This window comes from Camelus bactrianus, chromosome 13 (genome assembly GCF_048773025.1).
Source record: "Camelus bactrianus isolate YW-2024 breed Bactrian camel chromosome 13, ASM4877302v1, whole genome shotgun sequence".
Lineage (NCBI taxonomy): Eukaryota > Metazoa > Chordata > Mammalia > Artiodactyla > Camelidae > Camelus > Camelus bactrianus.
Window position 1 is genome coordinate 26,181,586 of NC_133551.1, and position 24,250 is coordinate 26,205,835.

A 24,250-nucleotide genomic window follows, 5' to 3' on the forward strand; every position below is an offset into this window, starting at 1 on the left:
TCATGATTGTTGTGAGGTATATATTTCTGGCAAACAAGAGATCATATCCTTATGATGCAAATCACTGAGGCCTTCTTATCACATAAAATTTATTAGTACAGTATGAGCACATAGAGCCACTGACGATTGCTGACCTGAAAAGTCATGTATCACGTAACATGGGATGTGGAGTAGACCTCAGACATCTACTAGTCCAACTGTCCGTCACACCCAGAATATACCCCAAGAAACATCAGGCTCACAAGAACCCCAGTATAAAATTTTTAGCATATCTGTGCTCTCATAAATTTGGAGAAAGCTCTGTGCCGTAAGAGACTCACAAGGTGTACACGGACATCACAGTGTCTGTGATGTGCTCTAGAAAAGGAGCCTGTTGGGTTTAATCAGACATTTCAGTGGTCATGGAACTCTTTTATTATAAAGTAATAGGGTTCAGAATGGTGTAAACTTGAAATTTCACAAAAAAAAGTCTTGTCACTGCCAGTTAACTAAAATGAGTTGATTCAGGTCCAGTGTGACCAATGATCTATTTAATTAAATTTTCTCTAAATTCCTGCCTTTTCTGTGGACTGGCCAGTGATTTTTCTCATCATCCTAAAGATTATTACCACCGCCTCCTAGTCTGCCTGTTTCCTCTCCTGCCTCCCTCCATGCAGACCATGTTCCACACTGCGGTTAAAAAAAAAAAAAACCCGTATAAAATGTTAATCAAACCATGTCGCTCCTCTTCTCAAAAGCACCAAAACCTCATCTTAGAATAAAATTCTAAGGCTTTTCCATAGGCTACCAGACCCTACAGAATCTGATCTCCAGCTGCCCACCCGACCTTCTTTTCTGGATTCTTCCTCTCACTTCTCTGCTCGAGCCACAATAACCACCTTGATGCCCCTCACACCTGTTCAGCATGTTTCTACCTCAGTGCTGTCAACTCAGGGCCTCTAATCTTTCTGTTTCCCCTTATTTTAATAATTTCCTACAGATAACCACATGATTCCTTTCCTCCTATCACTTAGTTTGCTGCTCAAATATTGCCTTATCAGTAAGGAGCTTTGTGACTGCAACATATGAAATAACACACCTTGCATTCCTTTTTCTTCTACCCTGATCAATTTCCATCTCAGTTCATATCACTCCCTTACTGTTTATTTATTCATTGCACACCCACACACAAACTCAAGAATATTAGCCCTAGGAGGCCAGGAATGTTGTTTTTTCATTAATGTGTGTTCCCCAATAAAAATACTTGTTGAGTTGATGAAGGAATGAAGACTAAGTGGATAAACCCTCTCTCTCCTGAACAATCATTTTCAAAAGAGGCAGAATAATACGCATGAGAGTCCATTCATGTCCCCAAGAAAAATCAATATAGCCTTCAAGTTCAAGTTTATAATTTGAGCCTCCAAATGAAATCTACTGAAGACGCTCCTCTCCACAATGATCACTCATAGCCCGTAGCCCTTTAATTCTCTAACACATAAAATGCTCTTAGGACTTTTTCTTATTTGCCATGTTAACTCCTGTTTCCTTTGTTATCTAGGCTTCTGTATGACTTTTTAGGTATCTCTCTGTTTTCAGTGCCCATCCCAGCAGCCCGTGAACCCCTAGACAACACGATCATGTCCCTTTAACGCGTGTGCTTACCTAGTGCTGAGCCGTATGCACACTGTCCTGCGTGAAAGCCTTTTAATGACAAATTAGAGTTTTATTTCGGTTCATTACGCCTGGGTTTTCAGGCGATGTTCCGGATTTCATGGTTTTGTTTGTAATGAGTCATGGCCCCCTTGACAAACAAGAGAGTAATTAAACTAACCAGGTGATCAGTAGAAGCTTGGGATAGATCTCCTGTTGCACGTGTTATTTCGTCTTCAGTAATAGTTGGGTACCGTAAAAGGTTATGGCCTCTTAGTGTGACAGGGAGAGAAAGAGAGATGAAAGCTTATGAGGACAAGCGTGAAAGTATCACCTTACCTATTCTTCTCACAAGCAAAACAGTGCCATAATAATTGACAGTAATTGGGGTTTTATTGATAGATGTCTTTAGTAAGTGTATAGATTCATAAGGGAAGGTGTGAGCCTTTGTTTAACAAAGTTAAAATTTATTAAATAATTCCTTATATTGAATTAGAAAGTGGGTGCATGTTTATATTGGTGTATATATATGAATGTGTATGTGTATTATAACATTTTTTCATCCAAACTTTTTTGCTACTTTTCATCATTTTTTAACCAAGTTATTACCAAGTACTTTAATAAAACTCTTTGCAAATTTTTCCAGAACTATAAATTGAACCTTTATCATTCAGAATAAAAATACCACAGAGAAAGAGGTACTATAATTTCAAAGTGAAGTGTCACCCTTAATAGAAAATGATTAATCTGCTAGAGTATTTTTAAAAGAAAAGGCAAGGTTTTGTTTTAAGAGTGTTTACAGTTTTCATTTCCGCCGCATATTGAAAAATCATTAAACTCTGTACTTTTTTAATCTCTTTCTAAGGAAACTTAAAATAAATCCAAAGTGCACACTTACTTAGGTCATTTGAATGAATTAGTACTTGCACGTTCCAGGTTTCTGTTGTGCTGAACTCTTTTCCATGGTATTTGAAATAACGTACTATGTTAAAAAGACGGGTAGGAAAGAAAATATTTATGAAAAGAGGCATACATATAAAACAAGAAGTTAACACGGGAGAAAATCTAGATGATCTTGGGATTAATGATGATTTTTTAGATACAACACCAAAGGCACGATTCATGGAAGAAATAATTGACAAGCTGATCTTTGTTAAAGTTAGAAATTTTGGCTCCATGAAACACACTGTCAAGAAAATGAAAAGACAAGCCACAGACTGGGAGAGAATATTTGTGAAAGACACGTCTGATAAAGGATTGTTATCCAAAATATGAAAAGAACTCTTAAAACTCAATAAAAATAGTATAAACAATTCAGTTAAAAAAGTGGGCCAAAGACCTCACCAAAGAAGATACACAGATCATATGCCAGTAAACATATGAACAGACCCTTCACATCATGTCCTCAGCAAAATCCAAATTAAAACAAGGAGATACCCTGCGTATCTAGTAGAATGACCAAAATCTGGAACACAGACAGCTCCAAACATCGGTGAGGATATGGAGCAACAGGAACTCTTGCATTGCTGGTGGGAATGCAAAATGGTTCAGCCACTTTGGAAGATAAGTTGGCAGTTTCTTACAAAACTAAACATACTTTTCCCATACAATCCAGCAATTTCACTTCTTAGTATCTACCCAGAGGAGTTGAAAACTTATGTTCACACAAAAACCTGCACATGCATGTGCATAGCAGTTTTACATACAATTGTCAATTCTTGGAAGCAACCAAGAAGTTCTTCAGCAGGTTAATGGATAAATAAACTGTGGTACATACAGACAATGGAATACGATTCAGTGCTGAAAAGAAATGAGCTATCAAGCCATGAAAAGACATGGAGGACCCTTAAATGCATATTGCTAAGTGAAGGAAGCCAATCTGAAAAGGCTACATACTATATGATCTCAACTATATAACATTCTGTAAAAGGCAAAACTATGGAGAAAATTTAAAAATTCAGTGGTTACCAGGGATGGCAGAGTAGTAGAAATGAATAGGCAGATTTAGGAATAGGAGGATGGACTTCAAGGGCAGTGAAAATGCTTTGTTTGATATCATAATGATGGATATACATCGTTATGCTTTTGTCCAAACCCATAGAATGTACAGCACCAAGAGTGACCCTAATGTAAACTATGGACTTTAAGTGACAATAACTTATAAATGGCCTATAATGAAAAAGAATATGATAAGGAATATGTATATATATATATGTATGTATAACTGAATCACTATGCTGTACACCAGAAATTAACACAACATTGTAACCTGACAATACTTCAACAAAAAGTAATAATTTAAACAAATCTATAAAAAAATACCCTGTTAAAAAAATGACACTTACATGCAACTCATAATGTTTCCTTCGGAAGTCATCTACTTACAGTCTGACCCATCTCAATCAATGGGTATTTCTAAACTTCTATTTAAGCCAAAAGAAGTCACTCTTGTTTTTTTAAACATCTGTCAAGAAATCCCGTTGGCTCCAACTTCACAATAGACCCCGAAGCCAGTCACTCTGCACTACCCCCAGTGCCACCATCCTGGTCTGAGCTGCCAGCATCACTTGCCTTGCACACTGTGACAGCTTTCATCCTGGCCTTGCTAGGGTCTTTTCTCAACACAGCAGCCAGAGTGATGTGATACTTTTAAAGCAAAAATCGGATTACACCTCTCCTTGTTAGTGATTCACCATTTCATTCAGAGTAGAAGCCAAATCTTTAAAATGGCCCTCAGGCTCCTAGCTCATCTTCTGTCCTTTGGCTCCGTATATTATTCAGGGTTCTCCAGGGAAACAAAACCTACACACACACACACACACATGCATACCTGTACACATACACATGTTCATGAGAGAGAATTCAATTATGAGGAAATGGCTCACTTCTTAGCAGGCTGAGATGTCCCACAAACTGCTGTACGCAAGCTGGAAACCTGCTTCAATCTGAGTGTGAAGGCCTGAGAACCCGGGAGCCAACTGTGTAAATCTCAGTTTGAGAGCAGAAGACTTATAACTTAGCTCAACCGTCAGGCAGCGAAGGGCCAAATCCTCCCTCCCCCTTCCCTTCTATTCAGGCTTTCAGTGGACAGTATGACATGCACCTGCATAGGAAGGGCGATGTGCTACTGAGGCCGCTGAAAAAACGTTTGGCAAATATCCGGACGCTCTGTGACTCAAATCACGTTGACACAATTCACCCTCACACTCCGTCTCCTGCTACTCTCCCTTTCTCTTCGCTTCAGCCATGCTGATCTTGATATTTCTCAAATGAAGCAGGCTTGCTTCAGCCTCAGGGCCTTACGGCAAGCTCCTCCATCTGCCTGGAAGGCTCTTTCTCCAGATAGCTGCGTAACAAGCTCACCCATCACCATCATCTTGGCTAACATCTTACCTTCTTGATGAGTCCTACTCAGATCACCCTTCATAAAACTGCAACCCATTCCTTCCGCTAATTCCTCTTACCTTGCTGTTTTGTTTTTTTAACCATATTTCTTATCAATTTCTAGCATTTCACTTAAATTAGGTATTTATTTTATTTACTGCTTATAGTCTGTCTCCTTATCTCCCAACCTGTCTAGAATGTAAGTTTCATCATGTCAGGGAGTTTCACTGCTTGTGCCTTGAGAAAGACCTGGTATGTATCTATGGCTCTATAACTATTCGGTGACTAAAAGGAATGGCTATGCTATAATGAAGCTTATAAAGCATCATTTCATGCCAGGCACTGTGCTTTGATCTCTGAATATGCAAGGATGAATCAGATCATTACCCTGCCTTCGGGCAGTTGACAAGGAAGCCTGGCATACCCATAAATAATTACAATACAGGATAGAAAGTAGATTGTATGAGAGATTTAGATAAACTACTCAAAGAAGAGAAAGCTATTTCCAGCCAGAGCAACATGGAACAGTATGGAGATGGTGACACCTACATTGGAACTTGAATCTGTGGAAATGGGGGAAAATAACATTCCAGGTAGAAGAAACCACATTAAAAAAAATCTCTAGAATGTGCTACGGCATAGGGAGTAGGGAAAAACACAGAATACAGAAAGAGCTCGGACTTTGAGTCAACATGCCTCACATCAAATCCAAACTCTGTAGCTAAGCAGCTGTGCGACCTTAGACAAATTATTTAACCTCTCTGAGTTTCCGTTTTCATATCTGTAAAATTGGGATAATTCCATCTAGCTTAGAGTATTGCTGTGAGGAAGTCGTGAGCATAAAGCACCTAGCCCCAGGACTGGCTCCCGGTGATCACTCTGTAAATGAGAGCTATTATTGGAGTGTAGTTTGACTGGAGTACAGATGAAGTGTTCCCCTCAACAATGCCATTTTTTCCAATAGGAAGCAAGGCCAAAATGTATTGCATTTACTCTGCACTCCCAGGGAACATTCATCTATTGTCCAACTTGAAAAATGAAGCTGAAAATGACTAGTCTTGTATTAGAAGCATAAAACACTGAAAATGTGATACATTGGCCTAGCAGGCATAAGATTGCTTTGAATATAGAAGGAATAAAAATATGCGTGTGCTATATTTCTGTTGAAGATGATTTTGACTTATCCACCCGTTTCTCTCTTTCTTTGTTTCTTTTTCAGTTGCTCCTACAATTCAGGAAATTAAATCTGGCACGGTGGCCCCTGGACGCAGTGGATTGATAAGATGCGAAGGTGCAGGTGTGCCGCCTCCGGCCTTTGAATGGTACAAAGGAGAGAAGAAGTAAGGACTTTGTGATTATTACTCTGTTTCAAGCACTTTGTGCTAATGTGTTTGTGTTTCAGATACTTACTTTAGCAATTTCTTTAACTGGCTTGAATGATTCTCAGCAGCCTCCTCGCGGGGCTGGCAAACTGAAGAGGGCCACGTGGGAGGGATAAGTAGCTTATAAAAGCATCCAGAAGAAATGTCCACGCTGGTTTATAAGATCTCAGAAATGCCTGCAAATCCCCCATCACTGATACGTTTCATTTCTTCCCCTCCCTCCTGAACCACCACACCATCGCTCTTGCTGGCAACCATGTTTACTCGGGAAACCAGCCCTTAAAGGACTCGGGCACAGAGTCCAGGAGAGCACTCCAAAAGCAATCAGAGCTGCTGACTCTGCCTGGCTTCCTTGATAAACCTCAACCCTTTCACCTGCCTCACTCTCCCGCAAGACATTCTAACATTTTGTTTTACAGAACATTGCGTTTCCGGAATTCTGTCACTAAGGGGCTATAGAGGGATAAAATACACGTTTGAAGGACTAACCAAGGGGACTTTAGGGCTACTCTGACTTCAGTTCTGTGTGATTGTCCCCTTGAGGAGCTTCAGAAAGCCTTGGCAAGAGCTGTTGAACAAGAGAAGACAGGATTTGACTACTTTCTCTTTACTTTCAACCAGTGGGCTCGTTCCGACTTCTCCAGCTGCTCTTATCAAGTCATCAAAGAAGAGTGGGACCCCTGTGGGTTAAATGGGAGATGGAATGCAGAGGGGAGGATATTATCTGTAATACGTATTTTTTGCTTCAAAACTAGGGAGGGATGTGTTCAAGAAAAATGTTAGGTTGGACCGTATGAAATTGCCGTTTCGGTCAAAAAAAGAAAAAAGAAAAAAGAAAAAGAAGCTAAATGTTGATAATCCCATCTGTTCAACATGTACCTATGGGGTTTATTTACTTTTGCCATAGCTCATAACTGATTATAGCTAAATGTCCAAACAGAAAACAGGTGAAATCGTGTAAGAACTTAGATATTGACACAGTGGGTGAGAATGGGTGTGACATAAGCGGGTACTTTGTTTCTTAAATGGTAATAAAAGAGGATTTGTATTCTCCCCCTTCAACATCAGCCTTAACAATAGAAGAAACCCCCACAAGCACCTCATTTGTCTTGGATAACTCGTGGTGGTTTTACCTAAAATGTTTTACAGCTATTTTATATGCAACCTCTTACTACGGTTTGGGCTGTTTAATTTTTAATTCTTTTTACTAATTAATTAATGCTTTTACTTAATATAAATCTGCTTCTTTGTTGTTTCATGGAGGACCCCATATTTTTTTTTTAATCTAGATTTAGGTAGACTGGTCTGTGGTCACCCTTGTCCCACCCTACAAGATTGTGTATCTGGCAATATAACCTTTCTCAGCTTCTGATAATCCACGCTGGGCAGTTTTCCATTTGTGGTGATCCATATAGAAAAACTTCTAGGAGACTGGTTCTCAATCCTTTGAAAGTGATGAAACCCTTTGTTTGCATACAGTCTTATTTGGAAGCCCAACAAGTAATATCTATGGAAGCTGGGGTGAGTGGAGCCTCAGCACCATCTGCTCAGAGCCCTCCCTTCCGTTAGGATGTCCTTGCAGCCCTGCCAGCCCCCACCAACCCTGGTTCTCCACAAAGCACAGTTGAAAAAATGACTTAAATGATTTTACATATCTTTCAAAGTCACCTTTGAAACTGTATCAGGCCTTTTTTTTTAAGCAAAGAGAATGATTCCTGGTAGCACAAGTGAGAGCTCCTTTGTTAAAGTCCATTTTGTTTCTAATATTTTGTGAATTGATGGCCTAAATTTTTTTTTTTTTTGCTATTTCTCTCGCTTTCCTGTTCCTAAATTCAGCAACCATTCTCAAAAAAGGCTACGATAATCCTCAGTCCACTTTCTTGGCCTATAGAAAATATAGCAAAGAGCCAATTTTTCTCCTACTGGGGAGATGGACTATAGCTTTTATTAGATTTTCAAAGGAGTTTAAAACTACTGCTGAAAAAGGTGGACTGATTCTCCCCAATCAGGGCCCCTCCCCAATACACTCACCCATATAAAGCGAATCTAGCAGCTGTGAGAATCAAATGCACTTGTCAAAGGCAAACATTTTCATTTCAGAGTGAAGTATACGTTTGTCATTTGTTAGGGTTGTGTTTGAGGAAATATCCAAATTCTCAAATACCACTAGAATATATAAATTCTTCTCAAAATTATAGAAAAGCAAGTTTGAGTATATGCAGGGAGTAAGAGAGAGAAATAGTCTGCTTGCTGAATAAATTGTTGCTACACACACTAAATGGATCTCCCATGCTACCTTTAGGGCCCAGGTCATTTACATACTTATCTCATCAAAATGAAAAACTGTCTGTGTAATGAACACCTGATATTTAGCATTAACTGGTTTAATTTTCACAACAAACCTGTAAGATAGGTACTATTATTATTCTCATCTTTTGCTTGAGGGGAACCAAAGCACAGTGTTTTCAGGTAATTTGCACAAGTCCATAGTTAGTGACAGACCTGGGATTTGAGCCCAAGAAGTCTTGCACCTCTTCTTGCAGAGTCCAAGGATTTAACCCCTAGACTATGACACCTAGTATTGATCCTGGGACCTCAGAGTCTATCAAAAACAATATGAGATGCCAATGTTAAATGCCAAGGTAAAGACAATGCAGGTAATTTATAAGTTAGTAAAATTAAAGACTGCACACGTGGTGTAAACACTCACTTATAATTTCCCAAATTTATTAAGTCAAAAACACAGAAATAAGTGAGTCAAGGTGACCAGACAGAGAAGAAACAGATACAACATGTTTTCAAGTTGTTTTCTTGACCTCAAGGTCATTAGCAGAAGCACGAGGCTGTCAGAGGCTCTGTCAGAGTAGAGAAGAGATTTTGCAAGATCTGGAGAAGTTTTATTTCCTAGAAATCTTTTATACTCGGGGTTTACAAAAAATATTTAGAAATAATTTACTCTCTTTACTTCTACTTAAGGGAATTTTTATAAAAATTCATCTCTCTTAAATCAAGATCTTCAAAGTCAGCTTTTCATTCAAATACATATTAACAAAAACAAACATAGAAGAAAAGAGGAAGTACCTGATCATCTCTCATCTCATCTCTAACCTTATAGTTCTTCCACATCCTGTAAAATCCACTTCTGTGTCCTGGGAATAATCTGCTTGCAAACATTAAAAAATAAAATAAAACAACAACAACAACAACAACAAAAAACCTGCACAATTAAGCACAATTTAAAGAAAATTAAAAAAAAAATACTGAGGATAAATCACTTTCCAAGGCTGTTAAATTCTTCTATCTCATGTATTCTTCAGACCTTTGTGAAGTATGATTTATTATCCTCAATTTACTGATGACAAAACTGAAACACAAGAGACTTCACCTGTCTAAGAGCACTCACTTAAAAGATGCTCTCAGGACACAGTTTAGATTTGTCAGCCTCTCAGCCCATATTCTTTCCCTTGTCTATATTGCCATTATTGGTTATTGATAACCAACCCAAATTTGGCAGTTTAAAACAGTAAGGATTTATTATCTCAAACAGTTTCTGTGGGGCAGGAATCTAGGAGCAGTTGAGTGGGATATGGCTCAGGGTCTCTCATCAGGGTCCCATCCAGGATCACCGAGTGCTGATCCTCTGAAGGCTTGACTAGGGCTGGAGGATCTGCTTCCAAGGCAGCTCACTCACGTGCCTGCAAGTTAGTGCCTGTGATTGGCAGACGGCCTCTGTTAATCACCATGTGGACCTCTTCATGACACAGTGGTTGACTTCCCGCAGAACTGGTGATCTAAGAGAACATGGTAGAAGCTGTTTATGACCTAGACTCAGGAGTCATAGTCTGTCATTTTTGCAATATATTATTGGTTACAAAGGACGACCCTATTCAATGATGGAGAGGCAACATGAGGACATTAAATATCAAGGGGTGAGGATTATCAGATGTTGTCCCCAAAGATGGCTCTCACATTGTCTCTCTCATGGATGATGTAATTATTTTTATATTAGAAATAATAGCCATTTGACCTTTAGTTTATTGCACTGTTCAGTTAAGCATCATGAGAATGACTAAAGTTATATACCTGTTAGTAAAGTATTGTCCCTTGGTATAAAATGGTCATTTTTTAACACTGTGGTCTCTTGCAGCATAGTGGCAGGGACAGTTCTAATAGACTAATGTTTACTCCATGTAAGTTTTTAAGTATTGGGAAAATAGGAGTTCAGAGTTCAATTATATAGAGGGCCAAAAATTTCAACTTTTTTCTTGATAATAGAGAAGACAGATAAGAGGAAATACGTTCCTTCTAAGCAGAGAAAGAACTCTTTCAGAACAGGCCAAGTACTGTAAAGCACATAATGTCTTTGATGACATGAAATTAAGTTCATCCATAGCTTCAGAACAGTGCATTCACTTAGGATTAGGAATAAAAACAAACTAAACTGTAATGGACTAACATTTAAATAGGTCTTGCAAAAACATAGGTTTTGTATCACTTCGCTGAGATGGCATTATAATCTTGTCTCAGATCAGAATTTTCTTATTCGCCTGCTTAGTTGAATTCCCTTTACATCGCCTCAAATCCAAGCTCGCAGCCTAGAAAGACGTGCCTTTGGATTTTTCATGATGAATTTAGCAGCTGCAGTCTTTTAAAATAGTGCATATTTTATTCACGTTGCCAGTTTTCAGGCAAATGGCCAATTGTAGCAATGCTTTTTTGGAATTCTTTAATCACAACGGGTTTTTTTTTAAATTCTGTATTGTAATTTAAGATAGAGATACAAAAGTTACACACAAGGTAAATACAAATTATCTCCATGAATGAAAAACAAATATGTGATAAAACATTAAAATTATCAATATATCTGTTAAGCGAATGTGTTCCTAAAAATTGAATGTTTTATAGTTGACTGTGAAAACCTATAATATTTTGACTTTTTAAGCAATGAATTTCAAATTTAGTCTATGCATTTTTAGGTCATTCTTTACAACAAATATGTCAGCATAACTCTTACCTCTGAATCCTATTAACTGTTCCATCTACACCTTTGCTTCACAGGAAATGTGATGAGCATTACCTTATTGCCTTGCTGTAAAGGATTTATTATCTACGTGTATAAAACATGCATGTGCATGTTACAAAATGTATAAAGGTACCATTGAGAGGATAGGAAAAAGCCTAAAATCAACCATGTAGCAAATGTCACGTTCACATTACACAGAAGTATGATGACCTTTTTCAATCAGGTTAGGTTTTCACTTTAGGTCATGATGATTTTTTATTCTTGGCTTTACCGAGGTGAGATGAACTTGAGAAATCAGAATGAAGTGGAGTGACCTTTCCTCTCCTTTTTCCTAGTCTAGATTATTTACCACTGGGTCACCTAGACAGGCCGTAAATTTCATCTGAGTTGTTCACTTTGATGAAGGAACATTGGGAGGGTCTTGTCTTCGTCCCTTCTTTTATTTTCAAGGGAACCAGAAAAATGAGTTAAAATATTCTTCTGTGTCTTCAGTGATCCTTTTTCTTTGCTATTTTTCGTGTAATTTATGTGTGTCAAAGTTATGAATACATTACATTTGTATAACACATTATGATTTTCAAGCATTTTTATGTATGCTAGTTTTGCAAAATGTGCACATTTTTATATTTCACTTCCATACTCTTTGAGCTTTGGGTGCTACATGAGAGAGAGAGAAAAAAAGAGAAAGAAAGAGATAAACGTGGTAGTAACAATTTAAAGGGCACGGCTCCTTACTCTACTCGATACATAAGTTTCAGAAAGACATGTAATGGAAGACATGCTCCTCGCTACTCCTTCAGTTGGTTTTCACTCCCATTTACCTCTGGTAGTGTGAGTATCTCTCCATTCTCAGTGAGCTCCTCAGGTTGAAGGTAGGTATGTAATATAACATGATTCTAAAACAAAAACAAACTATTTCATCCAGGGCTCAGCCATAGAGAATGATGTAACATAGTGGTCCGCAACATTTTTAGAACATTTATCACCATAAGTAAAATTCAAAACTTAGCAAAAACTACCAATATATGCATACTTGTATGTAAATTATGTGTATGCACTTCTGAACTAGTATTTTGCATAAATTAAATGACCTGCAACAGATACAATTTAAAAGATGAGATACAAATGCAATATAAATGGGCATTCTATTATTTTTTCCTCATACTCCAACAGATCACTTTGTACCCACCCTGAGGTCCTTACCCCCCATTTTGAAGACTCTTGTGAAGTATACTAGTCTCAAGCAAGGAAGTTTAGGGAATTTTCAAGGGCAGTTTTGATGACATGCAACTTTTACCTGATATGCTGACTTTGCAGTCTTACAACACATATTATTTAACTCGCTGTTTGCTATCTTGCGCATTCCTTGCAGAATTCTAACTAGATTACGCCTGATTTAAAACAAAACAAAACTGTCTCATAAAGGTGAAATGACTTGTTGAAGGGAAGTACAGAACGGGAAGTAAAATCTAATTTCAAGGAAAACTTGGGAGGTGATGGATATGTGTGGCCTTTATGTTGATGGTTTCACAGGTGTATACTGACTCTCAAACTCACTGAGTTGTATATATTAAATATGTACAGCTTTAGAGTTGAGGTACCAATTATACCTCAATAAAGTGATTTTTAAAAACAGAAACAAAGCAAACCCTGATTTCCTGACTGTGTCCAGCTATCCTTTTTCTAGATTTTACCACACAATTTTGATTATTCAGGAGAGACTAGAAATAAGGTAGTTCTGTCTTCTCCCCTCCCACCCGCACCTACCTCTCATCCTCTCATTGGCAAGACTATTCTTACAAGAGTTGGAAGTTACATATTTTGATTTAGCAGGAGATTGGAAATAACCTCATTACCATCCCATGTTAAAAGGTGCTCTTCCCTACTGACCTGAGATTCTACTTCTTCACATTGGGCACTTATCTGTGAGATAATTTGCAAAATTTGAAAAGGAACCAAGTTCCTTCATTGAAAGAACTTGCATTTCTAATGTCATCTCATTATTATTTATTTGCTTGTTTATGATTTTATTAATTTCATTCTGATGATATTTCACTCCTTTTTATAACCAAAGTCTTATCAGTACAGCTCCATCACCCCCGGTCATGCAAGGCCAGGCTGATAAAGGGTAAATATGTGAAACAAATGGGAGCATTTCAACTACTGGGAGCTGGAAAGCACATGTCTGCATAAGACATAAATACATATTATTATATTTAAAATTTTGCGCCAAATAAAGTTGAAAGTGGGCCAAGGCCAGTTTGCATCCCTTGACGTAGAGTTTACAGTTTGTCATAAAAATCACCAAAATGAAATAAATACCAAGTAAGAATATCTTAAGGGGACCCTAAGTCAAGTTCTTGAGAGTGCACAGCAAGGGTCGATTCAACTCAAATCAGAGCATTAACAAATGCTTCAGGGGAAAAATTTTTGCACTGGACACCACATGATGAATAGTATTTCCAAACATTGCAAGGGGTTAAAAATAATCACAGGCCAGAAAAGAACCTAGTGAATTCATGTGAGCATTGTGTGGGCAGTTTTTTATTTATTTATGTATGTTTCATTTTTTTCTATCTCTCTGTATTTTTTTAATTGAGGTATAGTCAGTTGCATCAATTTCTGGCACACAGCATAATGTTTCAGTCAAACATACATATACATATATTCTTTTTCATATTCTTTTTCATTATAGTTTACTACAAGATGCTGAATATAGTTCCCTTTGCTATACAGAAGGAACTTGCTGTTCATCTAGTTTATATATAGAAGAGAGTATTAAATAAGGGTTTTTTATGCTTTGGGGTACAGGATGTGAAATCTGGTGTAACAGGAGGTAGGTTTAGAAAGGATCTTAAATGTCATGATAAGATGTTATCCGTGGACTTAATTCCATAGGTATTGAGAAGCTGTTGGAGGGCTTTTCAACAGTAGTAAAGCAGTCCACTCCTCATCTTCACAAAATGTTTCAGGAAGTAGTTGGGAGAAATGGATTAGAAATGTATAAAATATGGCTTAAACTAAGGTATTGGTTGTGCAGTTAAAAAGCAAGAGAGAGAAAAAATGTAGCATTTGTATATTTCAGTGTCTGATTAACTATAAGGAAGGGAGAATTTTGAAGGTAATTCCAGATTTTCTAGCTCAATAACAAGGGTGAATGCTGAAGTCATTAGCTGAGGCTGGGGACACAGGAAAGGGGATTTGGAAGAGACTGTGCTGCGTTTGGTTTGGGACATACTGAAATCGAAGTGTTAACACTGGATACACAGTCCACCAGCTAACAGCTGGATTTTGGTTGTGTTCTTAAAATTCATAGTGATATTTCCAAAATAAATGTCTGATTTAGTCACTTGTGCTTGAACCCTTCAGTGGTTCCTGGTTGTCCCTGGAATAAAGGCCTAACGCCACAGCGAGTCATGAAGCCTTCGTGTTCTCGCCCCTGTTTACCTCTCTTGGCTAGGAATCTTACCATTCTGCTGTCTCACAGTAGGGGCTATAGGCATCCTAAAGTATTTAATTCCTAAATTATGACCCGATCTCTGTCTTTCAAGCATCTTCAGGTATTGGCCACTTTCCTTGCAGGCCCCTCCCACACACTTCCCGAGCCTGGTTACCTTCGGCTGGCTGCCTTCCACTTTGCTCCCTATTCAGATGTCACTTTCTCTCAGAAAACTACCCTGGACCTTTTCTACTAGAAGCAGCAGCTCTCCAGAGGTACTCCCATATTCTCGCCTCAAAGCACTTTTTAAACTGTACTCAACTTTTTTACTTGTCCATTTCTCTTCCTAATCTATAGTCTACCCGGGAGTGAGGATTCTGCCCTGTTCACCACCATGTTCCCAGCATCTAACATGGTGTTTGGAATGCACTCTGTTGCAAGAATGAGTTGTGGCCTTTTAATAATGATAAAGTAGAGCCATTAGAATTTTGATACAGTTTCAAATTACTAAGAGAGTATTAGTAGAAATGCATCCTGTCACCTTAGACTGTGGGACACTGTAAACCCAACATGTGATTACAGAAAGGAAGCTGGTTTCTGTTGCTCAAGTCTGACTTCCCACTATTTCTGCTTTGTGAGTGTGGTCCCTGCAAAGTGGTTGTGTTGGTATATCGTGGGATGAAATTTGACATTAAAATCAGGAGCACATGGATATTAGAAAAGAAGTTCAAACAGAGGGGAGAAGTCTAGCCAGAGGCCAGGTTGTCAGGGATACAAAACTCCCTGCAGTCAGGGGAGGACTGACGCCTGCAGTGTCGCCTTCGTTTATTTGAAGTAGGGTCAAAAGACGATCTTCTCCCCTTGCAAATCAAACCGTTGCAAGTCAGGCAGCCCAAAGGTCTCTAATCTAAAATTACTAATTTCATTAAAATTGATAAAGTAAACAAGACATACATTTTAAATAGCCTAATAAAGTCTAAAATCATTTAAATGTTCTAATATATTATAATAACATTAATATATTCAAATGTGTAACTAAAGATAGATACCCCTTGGGGCTAAGACAATGATACATGATATTCTTCAGTTTGTTCCTGGGGATAAATGATATATGTTTTTGAGCCTTAAGTACCAAGCAACACAGTAAACTGATAGGTTGCTATAGGAGCATGTTCACATAAATTTTCATTTCTCCGGTTTCTAGCAGTTCTTACTCCTCCCTCTCTTTTAAATTTTTTTTTAATCTACCCTGCACATCTGTGAAAAGCCTAGATGATGTTGATAATGTGCATGTAATTGATACGGAGTTTGGCACATCTTGAAATCATGATGCCATGATCTTTTCAGTCACTCTTCTAGATCTTTTCTCTAAAAATAATTTCCTGTTTGTACTCAACATTTAATATTTTGCTGCCACATGAGAGAAAATGTATCTGTTCTAAGAAACAGACCCTATCATTGAGCAGTAACACCTATCATATATCTAGTGCCTACTGCGTTTGATATGTATATATGCATAGATATTACATTTTATATGTTTGAAAAACAGTTTCCATCAACAGTTTGGAATTGGCTTCATTTTTCCCATTTCACAGATGAAAAAACCAAGCATTACAGAAATGTAAAAACGTAATTCATTCAGTCAAACATGCAATAATTACTTACTGTGTTAACTATCAAGTGCCCAGCACTATACAACATGCTTAGAATACAGTGAGTAACAAAACTAGCCAGGATCCTTGCTCGAATAGAGTTAGACTCTAATGGGGAATGTGGAAAGTAATCAAAAGTCACACAAATATGTGAAAACTTACAGCTGAGATGGTGTTTGTTACATATGATGATTTGACCAAGTCAGAGAGAACACAGTAACTCCACAGCATCACTAGAATTCAGACTTAGAGACAATTCTGGACTTAACTTTAAAATAGTGCATTAGCACCACTATTCTAGGTTTTACTTACTCTGTCATTCTTGATTATCTCTCGCGTATACCCTACGAGGAGAGATTTACCACCACCCAAATATTTAGTGGACCTAGGAGACGAAAAACAAACAATAACTGATGCTGAAGGTATATGTATGTGTTAAGGGAGGTAGTTTGAGGAGGGAGATGACAGCCTATTTCGTGCTTTTCCTCTTGGGACTCTGTGTGGTCTGAAAGGCTGACTCCACTGGAGGCTAAAGACAGCTGCTGTAAGAGGCTGCACTAAGTCCACGATAGACAGTCCAGAGGCCTCTAGTTCAGGGAAACCTCGAAACAGCTAGTTGAACTGGACTCTACATTTTGGTTTGACTTTCTTTCCCACTAGATTCACCTCATGGATGATTGGACCTGGCTTTCCTGGCCTGAATGCCACATGACACTTGGTTATTTAGCTCTGTTGGTTTTATTCCCTGGGTTAACTTGATTTCCTTGAACCACCCATGGTTTCTGACTTGTCTCTCCAAACTCAAATACAGTATCTTGGGTTTCTACCTGATGATTTGAATGTATCAATTGCTACTTTGGGAAGATACCAATAGTCAGAAGACCTGGATTGAACTTTGGTTCTACCACTTGCTTAATTAAAATAGAAATAGAAGTTAAACTTAATTTTTTCTCAACTTTTTTCCTCTCATCTGCAAAATGGGACTAATAATGCTTACCTCCTAGGATTGCTATGAAGAGTATTTGATACACTTTTGAAAATGCTTAAATGTTTTCTGAATGTCAGTTTCCCACATTCTTAACACTAAACTTTTTTGTACAATGTTGAAATGTTTTAATGTTAAAATACTTCAGTCATAAATGTGTTGAGAACAGCTCACATTTTCTACATACATCAAGCTTTCCTGCTCACACTTAAAAGACTAGAAATACAGCCATGAATTCAGAGCCAGAAATATATATAGCCTGGAACTTTATCGTTGAGGGAGACATTATAAGATGTGCTGTGTGCAGACCTGGATGCCATCTCAGTGTCATCTTCAGATGTAGCTAAGGTCCTTTAGATAGTAACTGTACCATATTTGGGGTTTTTTTCACCCCTTTGGTTTCTAAATCAGTGCTTCAAGCAAAGGAGGCATTTCATCATCCTTTGATGACGGACGAAAACTTCATTTCCGTTAAGACCATTTCAGAGTTCTTTATCACCCAGGACTTTTTCTAAAGCTCTTTTTTTGAGTTACAGCTTTAACTCATAAACCTGAAGTCCATTGTTGGAAGTAAAATCCTTTACTTTGTAAATATACCCCTTATGATATGAGAACTACTTACCCTCCCCCACCATCTTCCATCTTTCCTAAGCTGCCACCCAGAGATCAGTTAATAAGACTGTATTCATGTTATCCAGTGATATATGTTATATTATTATACTCTTTTGTAATTCTAGTCTGATAAAAGATCTGTTTTCATTTGAGAACACGTCTCCCACTCCTATTTAAAGTTATTTTAATATTTTAAATGTTGTCATCTGATACACTCACGTGCATTTCCTATACTAGCAATGAAGTTTTTCTCTGACCATTTGCACCTGAAAGTTTGTTTCTCTAGAAATATTTATGGTTACTCCTGATCTGGGGAGGCAGATAATGAACAGTAGTCTCAAAATATGAAGCGAGGCTGGATTTATATATAAAATGAATGAGGTCAGGTATAGCAGCTCCATTTATTTTTGCAATCTTAACAATCAGTGCCATTGGCTATGTGATTAGTTTTGCTGTCGTGCTGTTGCTGTGGGCTCTTCTGGCCATCCCAGATAGCTACTGTCTAACAGACGTTGTGATTGTGAAGTCTGTGGACATTTCATGAGGCAGAAGTGGAAGCACCGTAGTTATTAGCATGCTTTCTATGTGCTGCCTCTGACTGACACTTGAAAATACTAGGAACATTTCTAATTCCAAACTAGTTAGTTGGTCAGGCTGTGTCACTTATGAGTTGGCAGCATCTGCTGAAGAAACAAATGGCCTGCACCTCACAGATTTATGAGGCATTAGCAAAAGACAGAAGAAAGAAGAGAGAGGGCAGTGGTCCTTGGTATGTGTGTTAGTCCATTTGGGCTTCTGTAACAAAGTCCCTCAGACTGGGTGGCTTATAAACAAAGGAAATACGCCTCACAGTTCTGGAGGCTGAAAGTCCAAGGTCAGGGTGGCAGCATGATCTGGTGAGGGTCCCCTTCTGGGTCACAGACTCCTCATTGTATTCTCACCTGCAAAAGGAGCTGGGCATCTCTCTGGGGCCTCTTTCGTGAGGTACTGATCTCAACCATGAAGGTTTCACCTTCATGACTTTTAAGCCCCTCCCAAGGACCCCGCCCACTAACACCTTAGGGTGGGACTTAAGACTTCAACATATGAATTTGGGGAGGACACAGATCATAGTGGTATGGAACAAACTCCTATTGGTGGCAGAGGGTAGAGGACAGCAGTGTCCATGGTGATTGAAGAAGCTTACATACAATTCCACTGAATGGTAAAAATGCAGAAAATAAAAATAACCAAGCATTTCTGAGCAAGCACCATGTGCTGATCTCCTGCTGAGGAAAGGAATGTCATATTAAATTCCAAGCTCAACAGAATTCATTTCTCCCTTTTAGGGGGAAGGGGCTATAAGAAAACATCTCTCATTCTATAATCTAAGTCAGTAGAAGAACAATTCTCTTAGAACTTGAAAGCATTAACTATTTAGGAAAAGAGAGAGAAAGAACTCCAAAAATAGGCAATATTCTGGATTTCATTCTCTGGTTTTATTACAAGGTGGAATGCAAACTATTGCTTGAGTTGTCGCTTTCAGATTTCACGTCACTTATGCAAGGAAGTCTGGTTTCAAACAAGTCTGGGATGAAAATGAAAAACTCACTGGGGCCAGGGTCACCCTGTGAACAAGTTCTTGTGTGCATGCTTTAAACCTATCAAGGATTCTCTTTAACACAGAATAACAATTTAATTTGCCGACTCTATGTTTGATAAAAAAAAATGATTCTTTCTAGAAAATACAATTATTATCCAAACATGTTAAAATAAATCTGTTTCATGAAAAAGTGTCATCAGTTAAAGAGCTCTTCTATTATTTGTTTTTAGTCAAGGAGTGAAATTACATTAGGTTCATACCTGATGGGACTTTAGGCATGGTTCCATTGTTTTTATCTAGTAACTAAGGGTAGATGTATTCATCTGAAAAGGGTCACCACTGTGACTAAGATAGCCTCTGTTGTAAATACCTGTTTATATGTTTGATTCTTCTTAAATATCTCCAGAGATCATGCGTTGTCCAGCCTATTCCCTAATCACCTAGTATAGAACTCATCTTTGTGGTGATTAATGATCGTCTTCAGAATTGATGTAAATAGCTGAGAAAGCCTCCATCTACCACTGCCCCTAGGATCCCAGTAGGAACATCACAGAAATACACCCTCCAGAGATAGGCACCCCCTCAGAAGTCACTCTCCTTCGAGGCCAGCTTTGGAAAGGCTGTCCCAGTCATTACCAGGCGAAGATAGCTCTTACCTAGTGCTCGAGGAGTCTGTACTTCTGAAGCTCCCAAATATAGAAGAAAGGCAGCCTTGTACTTTTCCAGTCATCTCAGAGAGGTAGCATCTTCTAGAGGGAAGAAAATCCCCCCAGGGAAGATGCTTGTCTTTTTTATTGGCCATAATCACCTGCCGGGCTGATGGGAGCAGCAGGAGTTTCTATTGCTAAAGTGCCACTAATGTCCCACTCTGGTAAGAGTGCACATCACACCGCTGGCCAGGGGCCAAAAATGGGCCAGCACATACAGAGCGTGGATGCACTGCATGATTTAGCAACATCTGGGGCTTTGCCTTCGGATACATTTAAGGGCAGAGAATTGGAACCCAGCTCAGAATGACAACCATAAGGAACATAAGCAGACAGTGCCACGAAGTGACTGAGTATACTCCCTTGAGATTTTTTCCCCAGAGTTTAGCCAAATGAAGACCCCTGACTGATTTTGTCTCAATTCTTTAGCAGCAAAATGAATCTGGCTTTTGGTAGATGGGGCACAGTAAAGACTAATCTAAGTCTGGGAAGTTGCTGAGCACTCTGGAGAATGTAGCCATGGCATACACATGGGCAAATTGATTTAAGCTACAGTGTAGTAGCTTGCAGGACAATGAAACTGTGAAGTTTTATACATAACATATACTAACTGGTTAAAAGAAGTTATTCATGTGATGCAGAAAAATAGGCAATAATAGCTATGGGATTTTAGCATAAGTACTGATAGGTTTGCAGTGTGAGACAAAGGAGTAAAAACTGTCATATCCTTGATATTCTGTGTCCTATTTTCTTGTGTCAGAGTTGGAGGTCATTAGGTTTATTGCTTAAATTCAAGTTTTTCAATATTTGTTCAACTCAAAGTTTTTGTTAATCTGATTAAATGTTGAGTTTTGGGGAAGCCAAATGCAGCTATTTTATGGAATATAAGTAATTCCCAGAGTAATCAAGCATGGTTGCTTATTTTAATCTGCATTTAACTACATTATATTATATCTAAATTCAGATGCAAGTCACGTAACATAATGCAAAGGAGTTCAACCTAAACTTCAGGGGAATGCCATGTATTAGCATCTTCATGATTAAAGAAATATTTAGTAGGAAGACTTGAATACATTAGAAAGGAAAAACTAACATGCCATTTGAGCTATGAACTTACATAGCCTGTATTGTAATCAGCACATCTTTTTCACAATAAATTCTGGGGTTAGTTAAGGAGAAGTTCTTACTTGGTTGGCATCTAATTATAGCAGAATTCATATTTAGAGAGAGTTTCCTGAAGGGGCCAATGAAAGGAGAGAGAGAAAAAGAGAGAGAGAGAGGAGCCACTTAAGGAGCAGGGGAGTAAGAGAGATAGGACATGGGTCAGCTCGAAATGAGGAAGGAAGTTCCTGGCTGTTAGAGATAAAAGGGAATGGTGACCATTGGGTAAAGATTCAAGAAAAGAGTGGAGCAGAAGTGAGCGTGGCAAGCACTGAAAGCGGTAAAGCTGTGCCCGCCTATTTGAGAGTCAGAGCAAATCTGGAGAGAGAATGTTTAGTAGCCAAGGTGGAATCGGGTAAAATTGAATCCTATATTGAAGCTCAGAGAGGTTAAAGGACTTCCCAGGCACATTTCTAATATGTAGCAAATATTCAACTTCAAATACTGTCTTCAATATTACACTGCACTGGTTTTCTAGGTTTAACAGCAGATCATCTGTCTGGGTTGTTCGTATGTAGTAGCAGTAAAGTGGTGTTGACCCTGGACTTAAAATCATCCTACTACATTGCAGGCTTAATTTTCATGAGAGTTATCCAATAATATCATCTGAAATGGCCTAGACATATTCTAGCCAAGTTCTTAGAAACCATTCTTTTGTGTTTTTTAGTGGAATTGTCTTATTTAATTCCCTTTACTTTTTCCTGACCTTAACAGTTAAGATACTATTGCTGTAGTGTTGTTTAATTTTCTAAAATACAAATCAGTGTATGAATAAGGACATGTGGATATCCAAGTTCAGTTTCTTATATAGCATAAATAATCCCACAGGACCAGTCTACAGCTGTCATACAACCTCTCTTCCCTGATACCTACTGCTGTAAGGAAATATATAATTGCACCATTATCACATTATATGCTAACACCAGCAGGGTCACGACTGTCTATGGTTGCCTTGACAACCCCATCTAAGATAAAAATGAAACTGGTATTCACAACACACATTTACTTAGAGTTTATTTTGTCTTTTAGGCTCTTCAATGGCCAACAAGGAATTATTATTCAAAATTTTAGCACAAGATCCATTCTCACTGTTACCAACGTGACACAGGAGCACTTCGGCAACTATACTTGTGTGGCTGCCAACAAGCTAGGCACAACCAATGCGAGCCTGCCTCTCAGCCGTAAGTAACACAGTGTGGCCCAAAGGTGCCAAGGGGCCTTTTGGCTCCTACCCATCAGTAGAGATAAAACCTAAGAACAGAATGTGTTCGTTTTAGAGCTCAGCCTGTTGTGACATGTTCCGTACACAGAAGAAACTTTGCCCCAAGATAATCTGGGTGTTTGAAAATTTTGTAATCCCTAAAGAAGTCTATATGTGTTTAGAAAAATATCTTAGAAGTGAGAAAAGAGGAAAAATTACATAAATATTAGGATCCACTAAAAATTGTCTTCTGACTGAAGACGGTTGGTTTGGTGGGGTTTTGTTTTTGTTTTGTTGTGTTTCAAAAAATGTGTTATACTATCTTTAAGCATAGATGAATTTAGGTTGAGTGTACTATTGGTTGGTTTTCTTTAGACATTTATCCTGAAGTAGTGAGAATTTCTCATGCCATAAATAAAATGAAATAGTAAGTACATGATCAAGTACAAAATATTTTATCCATATAGATAATGTTTTGATTCAAAACTGTATTTTGATATACAACCTAAGGTTTTACTAAAATGCATATTATATTTCTAATGTAGCTTAGTTCCTAAGGACTAGAAATGAAAAAAAAAAAGTGCAAACACAAGGATTAGTTGAAGGGAGAGAAATTTACGCTGTTTTCTCCTACAATTAGCTTTAGGGCTTTTTGGAAGCTGAGTAACCAACAAACTGCTATAACCATAAAATATTCCTGATTTTGAAGTTTGTCAAAATGTTCAAAGAAAACTACAGAGAATACACTGTCTTTTCAGCTCCACAAAGTTATCTGAATCATCCTTATCTTTTAGAGTTTATATTTCTACGATGACCTGACATATGTATATTTATGTTATCATCCTGTGATAGTAAGTCGTCTCTGAAAAATGCAAATGCTGTGAGTCCATCACGGAAGTGATCATCTCTATTTTGCAGAAATGGAGAAAGGGATATATAATATTCCTGCTACTTAAAAATGTATCAGAATAAGAAGGTTCATGATTTGTGAACTTTGCATTACCACAATTTAAGAACCTTTGTTTTTAAATAAAATATATCAGTTTGTTGTTAGTAGAAAATAATCATTTGGAAACAGTTTGTTCTATATACACTTCTAAAACATCACATCATTTATTATTCCAGCTTAATGTTGCTAAATATTTCTTAATACCCCCCTACTCTGAAAGAAAACCATTGTTTGCCGTATAATATACTTGCTTAAATTTCTTACATGAGGATGATTTATTTAGTGTAATTATGAATAAGTCATTGAAAATATTAACGAACAGTGTGAATTCCAATTTAATGTAAATATTGATAGTTCCTTTGGTATGTTATTAATATTTTAAACAGTTTAAATATTCAAGTACCTGAAAGAATAAATGAATTAAATAGAAAAAGTAAAGACAATTTAAGACTTAATAACACATTAACTTTTTTGCTATTTAAATTTCTAAATTACATTTTGATTTTCAAAACTGAAGCAGTATGAATGTGACAAATTAGGAACA

The 24,250-nt window shown here is 37.8% G+C and overlaps 1 protein-coding gene across 3 annotated transcripts in view; it reads left to right on the top strand.

Moving 5' to 3' along the window:
• The window catches only part of NEGR1 (neuronal growth regulator 1), a 779,253-nt gene that overhangs the window by 589,294 nt on the left and 165,709 nt on the right, over positions 1 to 24,250 (top strand). For all 3 annotated transcript variants that reach the window (XM_010963405.3, XM_010963406.3, XM_010963404.3), the window contains exons 5-6: positions 6,233 to 6,353; positions 22,586 to 22,737. In XM_010963405.3, coding sequence (XP_010961707.1) covers positions 6,233 to 6,353; positions 22,586 to 22,737 — 273 coding nt within the window. The remainder of the gene's footprint in view (positions 1 to 6,232; positions 6,354 to 22,585; positions 22,738 to 24,250) is intronic.